The sequence below is a fragment of the Arachis ipaensis genome, chromosome B3, assembly GCF_059453495.1.
Source record: "Arachis ipaensis isolate K30076 ecotype BB chromosome B3, ASM5945349v1, whole genome shotgun sequence".
In the NCBI taxonomy this organism is placed as follows: domain Eukaryota; kingdom Viridiplantae; phylum Streptophyta; class Magnoliopsida; order Fabales; family Fabaceae; genus Arachis; species Arachis ipaensis.
Window position 1 is genome coordinate 30,648,833 of NC_142438.1, and position 7,976 is coordinate 30,656,808.

Below are 7,976 nucleotides of genomic sequence, written 5' to 3' on the forward strand. Positions count from 1 at the left end.
ACAATAAGACTATTGTCTCCTCATACTTTCCCTATTTTATTAGTTCGTCCTTAAAGTTTGATATGATTTCATCTCTTATTATGTAGTCTAGTTTGAATAATAATTGGTTTCACTTTTATCACATTATTAAATGACTCAAACTTTATAATTATTAATTGGAGTAATCCTATTTATTAATATATATAAAAAAGAATAAATTTTTATAGTAGTCTCTGAAATTTATGCAATTATTCAAATGTGGTTTTTAAAATCTTAATTTCATTATTGTAGTCCTCATACAGAGTTTTGGACACCATAATGATTTTTGGACATTCTTCCGAGGATGAGTCAACTCTCGCAGCACTAACAACCAATTTGGTCCCTTCTTATATTTAACCCTAACTTCTCAAATCTTCAAAAAGTAACTTTCTTCTTCTTCCTCTGTTCTCTTCTATTCTTGTGACTTCGGCTTCCTCATCAATCCAAGTCCCTGCGGGTTGACACTCGAGTCTCTCTAGCAATCAATTCCCAAACCAACCCACAAAAACCCAGATATCCAACACTCGCTGCGATTCAAGAACTCCATGGTTGTGCCTACAAGGCTCATTCCAGTGGCGAACCGTCTTTGTTAATATGTTGAGAGGGTTGTCAATGAAATCCATCTTAAAAAGCTTCTACTGCTGCGCACCTCCTAGCTTCTAGCTCACTTGAATTCCATGCTTCTAGCTCGCTCGAATTCCATGGAGAAGTCATTGCAATGCTGCAAGAAGGAGATATTAGAGCTGCGCTCCCTTTCGCCTTTTTCAATAATTCTCTGCTCAAGCTCCTAGTTAGCTCTCCTCCGTCGAAGAAGAAGAAAGTCAGTCATTGTGTATGTAATGCCTCCACTCTTCTTTGGTTTTAGTTTGAAACACGCCTCTGTTGTAAGTTAACTCCAAATCCTGAAGCTTCTTGGCACAACTAAATCGGACTCCTCCTAAAATCCTATTATGAGTCAGCGTTGCTTTTCCACCTCTGTTACATGTTTTGACGAACGGAACTCTTGCGCGGTCTAGAATTTTCACAATTAAGTTCTCATTGCAAGTATAGCTTCTAGACTGACAAGAAATCCTTTTGTACAAAAGTTTTGGTTGTCACAAGTAACAAACCCCTAATAAAATTGATAACCGAAGTATTTAAACCTCGGGTCGTCTCTCAAGGAATTGTAGGGAAGTATGATTTATTATTGGTTATGGAAATGTATCTTTTTGGATTTTTGAAATAGGGAACAAGGGAATAAATTGGCAAGAAAGTAAATTAATTATCATGAAAACCATTGCAAGGTATGAGAACTGGAAATTCCATCCTAGTTATCCTTATCAATTGTGATGAGAATTGTTTGTTGCTCCCACTTAGTTAACCCTTACTAAATAAATGAAAGTCAAGTGGACTAATCAATGGGATTCCTTAAGTCCTAGTCAACTCCTAAGGAAAGACTAGCTTTAGAGGGATCCAAATCAATAAGCAAATTTCAATTATCAATCAACAAGGAATTTGATAACTCAAGTGTCACCAATTACTCAACCAAGCTAAGAAAGTAAAAAGCTAAATTAAAATCATAAATCTGAAATACCTCAAATTGCATTAAATAAAAATTCAAATCTAACATGAAGAGTTCATAAGCCAATTTGGCAACATAAGTAATTACCAAGAAAAATAGATAAACCAAAGTACTAGAATAAATAAAAGTAGAAGAGAAATTATATTAAATGAACATTGAACCTGGAATGCAGAAGAAATCCTAAATCCTAAAACCTAAGAGAGAGGAGAGAGCCTCTCTCTCTAGAAAACTACATCTAAAACCTAAAATTGTGAATTATGAATGTTGTCTTGAGTCTCTGCATGTTCCCTAGCTCTAGTTTGTATTTCTGGGCCGGAAACTGGGTCAAAACTCGGCCCGAAATCGCCCCCAACGTTTTCTGTTATTTCTGCAGGTCACGCATGTCACGCGTACGCGTCAGTCACGCGTACGCGTCGCTGGTCGTCTTGGCGTGTCACGCGTGCACGTCATCCATGCGCACGCGTCTTCTAGCAAAACTCCACTCCACGCGTACGCGTCAGGCACGCGCACGCGTCGCTCCAAATTTCTCCATGTCGCGGGCACGTGTGAGCCATGCGTGCGCGTCGATTCTCGCTGGTTATCTCTTTAGTTTCTTGTGTTTCTTCTATTTTTGCAAGCTTCCTCTCCATTCTCTAAGCCATTCCTGCCCTATAAAGCCTGAAACACTTAACACACGGATCACAGCATCGAATGGTATAAAGGAGAATTAAAATACACAAATTAAAGACTCTAGGAAGCAAGTTTTCAATTATGGAACAGAACTAGGAAGGAATTGTAAAATCATGCATATCATATGAATAAGTGGGAAAGAACTTGGTGAAACCACTCAATTGAACACAAGATAAACCATAAAATAGTGGTTTCAATTCTCTTATTCATGGTCTGCTTCTCAATCTCAGGAATCCAGGATCTCTTTCCTCACAATGTTCTTGATGATTTGTGGTATACATCTAATTAGTGATTATCAGTTTAATATGAATTAACTCAAGATATGTTCTCAAATTTTGTTTATTATGTTTTATTTGTGTGGATAAAAGAAGAAGAAGAAGACAAATGAGAAGAAACGGAAGAAGAAGAAGAAAGTAACTTGCAGAAGAATTGAGAAGTTAGGGTTAAACAAAGAAAAAGGAATTAAATTGAATACAAATTACAATCTTGCCAGTTAAGCTAGTTGTTGCATCCTCTATTATGATAAAGTGATGCCACATTAGTACTACGACAGCTGATTCTTGTCAAAAAGATGCTAAAGGACCACTATAGTGCTAGGAGATTTATCTAGGAGACTACAATTATAAAATTAAAATTTCAAAAACTAGTCACATTGGATAATCGCATGAATTTCAGGACCATTATAGAAATTTATTCTACAAACAAAAATAAATCATTCAAATATATTTCTTGTAATTCTTTGGATGATAAACTTCCGCTGGTAATCTTGGCTTTCCGAATGCAACTAGTGGCTTAGCTTTTGAGGTGTCCCTTTCAAGTTCAGAGAGATCAATGATTGGTTCATTGGGAGGTGCAATCCATGTGAATCCATGAACCAACCTTGCAAAGAGCATAACAGTTACATAAGTACCAAGTGTGATGGCAGGGCAACTTCGTCTTCCAGCGCCAAATGTGAACAACTCCAAGCTTGGCTCAGTCAAAGTCAAATCACATCCATCTCTCTTCAGATGCCTTTCAGGTTTGAATTTTAATGGTTCTTCCCAAACTCTTGGATTTTGGCCAACACCTTGCCTCCTAATAAGAACATGACTACCTTTTGGGATGAAGTAATTGGCGACGATTGTGTCTTCTGTTGAGACATGAGGAACATTGAAGTCTACAATTGGGTGAAGACGAAAACCTTCTCTTAAACATGCCTTCACATAGTTGAGTTTTGGAATATCTGATTCTTGCACTAACCTTTGGTTTCCTACTACCCTGTCTAATTCTTGAGTAGCCTTTTGAAGTATTTTTGGTTGATTTATCATTTCAGAAAATACCCATTCAACATTATTAAATGGATTGTCCATTGTTCCAACTGTAAGTTCTTGCAAAAGACAAAATTCTTGAAACAATATTTTTGAACAATGTGTAAACAATATGAATTAATAGGGTTAAAAGAGTAAATTTAATTAGTAGCATTAAATTAGGGTGTAGTATATTTTTATTTGATTGGTGGTTGTTTATGTTGTTCAAGATAGTCATTGTTTACCTAGCACTTTTCTTATCATATTTATCTTTGTCAAAAAAAAAAAACTAAAAGAGAAATCTTTTAATATAAGCTTTGAATGCTAAGTAATACGAAGAAGAGTATTAAATTGCAAGTCTAAATTAATTAATGTAATTTTCACATTAAGACGATAAATTTAATTAAAAATCTTCTTTAAAAGATTTTGACAGTTTCACAAAATTTAAAGTCTAAAATGAACCAATAGTTACATTCTTTTTTTTTTTTTTTAACTTTTAATATATGAATAAGATAATAAAATTTTTACCTTTTTTAATATATTTAGTAAATTAAAATATAAATAATTATATTTTTTATAATTTTTTGAAAAATATGTTTTTATAGTACTATTAAAGTATTAATTAATTAGTCTCTTTGTAGCATATGCTAGTAACATCCTAATAATATTATAATAATGAGTAAAAGTAAGAAATATTCTCGAAAAATTTAAGTGCCAATAAAATTATGAAGAATATTAAGATGCCAGCAATTTTTATGATTTATAGTCATCAAATAGCCATTAATGATTATTTTAATGATATGAGATTGGTATGAAATTTCATCCAATGACTCATTTTTCTTTGTTAGTTACATGTTGGCCAGAATTTGAAAAAATTGTTGACCCTAAATTTTTCCTAAAATTATATCTGAGAGATCAGAATAAAAATGTCCTAATAAAAGAGTTAAAATTTGGGTAAAAATAAAAATAAAAACATATATATTTTTTATAAATAACAGTTAATTTTTGTCTTTAATAAATAATTTATGTATTTGATTTAAAATTTTGTAAAAACATTCAGACTATTTAAAAAATAAATAAAAAAGGAACAAAATTTGATTTTTACACAATTTTTTCAATTCTATAAAATTTTTTGACCATTCACAAAAGAATAGATAAAAGTTTTAATTACTAAATTTTAAGGATAAAAATGTCTTATTTTTTTAATCATATTTATAAAAAAAAAATATAATCCTATTTTTAATTTTTTTAAGAATATATATTTAATATTTAATTATTTTTATCAATTTTTAGAATTTTTAGGTGTATTTTTGTTGTCTTAGTTTTTCAAAAATAATTTTTTCGGTGCTTATATTTTTAAAAGAAAATTTTTTTGATGTAATCTATAATAATAAATGGAATATAAAAAGCATTATGATAATAAAAGTAACGTTAATTACCATAATTTGACTTTTTATTTCCTCCACGGTCAAAAGTGGATTTTTATTGGCATCTTTCAATGAGATGAAAATATCAAGCCAATCCTCTTGATGAGTCCTTGTCCCATTCTTCCATTGATGAATCCTTTCGTCAATTATGGGATCATGGTACTTCCTTATGGTGTTAGTAGCTTCCTTTAATATTTTTTTATGACCTTCAAAATCAAGCCACCACAAGCAAGGAAGATAATCAGAAATAGGAAATGCAAAAAGGTGCCTTACCACAACGAAGAGTGCTACAACATGCTCCAATTCCTCGGGACCAGGTCCCCCATCTTCTCTACCTTTACCAAAGTACCTCTTATTGAATAACATCCTCCTACTCAAGTTTCCACCAAAGTGTTGCCCAACATGCCTCAAATCCACTAGGCCACCCCCATTCTTGGTTTGGTTATACACATAGCGGACAAGGTTGTCGGCTTCTTCAGCCCTTTTGTCATGCATCCATTGATGCCTTTGGGGCGAAAGCAATTCCTCCACAAAGATTCTCTTCATTTTCTTCCACTGTTCTCCACAGGGTGTTACCGATGTGGTTAAGTACCCAGATGAGACATATTTACTCGACCAATTCAACGGCCTTGATGCGAAAATCGCATCTTGTTTCATTAAAAATTCACGTGCAATGGACGGACTTGACACTGGGATGACATGAATGTTACCTACACGGATGCATGCAATTTCAGTGTCGAGATCATTCATGATGTTTTGTATCCATCTGAACGTGGGCTTGTTTGCAAGCATTTCAGGGAGGTTACCAACTATAGGCCATGGTTTGGGACCTGGTGGGAGACTAGGCTTTGATTTGTTTGATGAATCAGTGTGTTTGAGGAGTTTGATGAAGAGAGGTATAATGAAAAAGAGTATGAGCAAGAAGGTAGGAGCAGATTCCATGGTTTAAAGACACTCTAACTATGTAACAACTATAATTGAATGATGTGTATTCTCTCATGCACTTCGGTCTTCGATTGATGAGTTGGGTGCATGCAACAATTATATACAGGAGTTCGCTGTGCACGTACCCTAGGTTCGCAGATAAGGTTACTGTTAACTTGTGATATTCTTTTAGCGGACGCGTGTTTTATTTACAGCAAGGAAAAATATAGATAAATCACGAGAATACTAAATAACGTGAAAAATGAATATATTAGATGTTTAATTTAATAAATATGCAGATGATTATGTTTATTATTTTTAATTAGATAATTTTTTTTTATTTGATTTACTTATATTCAGTTAATAATAATTGGATGTTCAATTTATTAGGTGTGCAAATGATTATTCTAATATTAAAGTTTAGGAGGTAATTTGAGAGTGAAATAATTTTTTTATTTTATTAGATCAATTTTAAAATTCATTGTTCATATTATTTACAAAAGTCATTGTCTATTTAATAAAATCTAAGAAGGAAGAGGAAATTTCATTCGGTAGAGGAGATATAAAATGCTTAACAAAGCCAAATTCTGAAGATGATTTTTTTAAGTAATAAATATGAGGAGTATAACGAATTAGTCTTAATTTAAAAAATATAAAAAAGTGAAGAGGATATAAAATAAAAAATTTATTAATTTATTATCTTAAGATTTTTTCCGGTGATCAAGAATTTTCTACGGTGCTTCAACCCAAAAGACTTTTTGTATCTTCCATTCATGTACAATTTGGACTGGTAAGTGCAAGTTTGTTAATTTACCAGCTACTTTATTCTATTTTTAAATTTAGGATTTTTTTAATTAAATATTTTAAATATTTTATGTACAAATATAGAGAATTTGGATATAATTTATATTTTTGTGTTTTATTTTTAATATGTGATTTAATTTATTTTTAATATGTATTTATATTTCAATATATATTTTATACTCGTGATGGATTTTGATAACTGATTTTAGTGACTGATTTTGGTATACGAATAACATTTTTAAAATGAAATATGAGTATTTATAAATATAAAAATATAATATTTATAGGTATAAAAATATAATTTTTTAAAATAATAAAAAATACTAATAATTTAATTTAAATCAATTTAAAAAATAAAAATAGATATATTTTATTACTATTTAAATCGACTTTAATTAATTTATATCTCAACTAAAATTTAAATTTTGAATTAATAACTTTTTCGCTATTATTAATGCTTATTTGTACTGAATTTATCAAATTAGATTGATACTTTTTTTTACTACTATTAACATCCTCATTATTCGTGAACGGATTTAAATCACTAATTTCAGATGAATGGAAAAGATTTGTTCATGAATGGTAACAAATTAAACAAAAATTGATAAATAAATACTATTTAAATCGTAACAAATTATATATACTCATTTTACGAAAACAAATCCAATTTGATCTTAAAAAAATTTTTAACACATTAAAATTAGTGGATAGTTAAAATTTGAATTAGTTTAGTGTGAATTCAATTTTAAAATAATAATCTACTACCCCAAACTGTTGACACATAAAATTAAGAGTGAAATTAATAATCATTTTTAAATTCAATAATTTCCTGCTCTCAATGTATATACTTTTAAATTTAGTATTACAAAGTCTCTTTTTCCTATAACTAATTCACCTTTAGAAAGCTAACATCTCAATTAATACTAAAAAAGAGTACATAAAAAATATTCTAAACTTTAAATATTTTGTTATTCAAAAATTTATAATTAAATTATATATCATTCAAATTTTACGTTTTATGTCCATTTATCCTATTAGGAACGTCAGAAAAAATAAAAGATTTGTGGGTTAAAATAATTCATAAGTAGTAGTAAGAAAAAATTACAGATAAATCGATCTAATTCGATTTGAATAATAATAAATTATATCAATTTTTACTTTAAAATCAATCAAAATTATACCATAAATAATTTTTATTTTAGAATTAAATTTTTTATACCTATAAATACTCATATCTCATTTATAATAGTAAATTAAAATTTTTACACATATCTCATTTGCATCCGA

At 30.2% G+C, this 7,976-nt stretch overlaps 1 protein-coding gene across 1 annotated transcript; it reads right to left on the reverse strand.

Moving 5' to 3' along the window:
- Positions 1-2,685: 2,685 nt before the first annotated feature.
- LOC107634313 (isoleucine N-monooxygenase 2-like) lies at positions 2,686-5,990 on the reverse strand. The gene is made up of 3 exons (XM_088506754.1): positions 4,974-5,990; position 4,418; positions 2,686-3,614 (listed from the first exon to the last, which is right to left on the reverse strand). The coding sequence occupies exons 1-3, from the start codon at positions 5,901-5,903 to the stop codon at positions 2,965-2,967; spliced, it is 1,581 nt and encodes a 526-aa protein (XP_088362880.1). The 5' UTR covers positions 5,904-5,990; the 3' UTR covers positions 2,686-2,964.
- Positions 5,991-7,976: the final 1,986 nt, after the last annotated feature.

Bases quoted from the DNA above. Each gene is read 5' to 3' on its own strand.
- LOC107634313 (XM_088506754.1), bottom strand. From the start codon at position 5,903: ATGGAATCTGCTCCTACCTTCTTGCTCATACTCTTTTTCATTATACCT.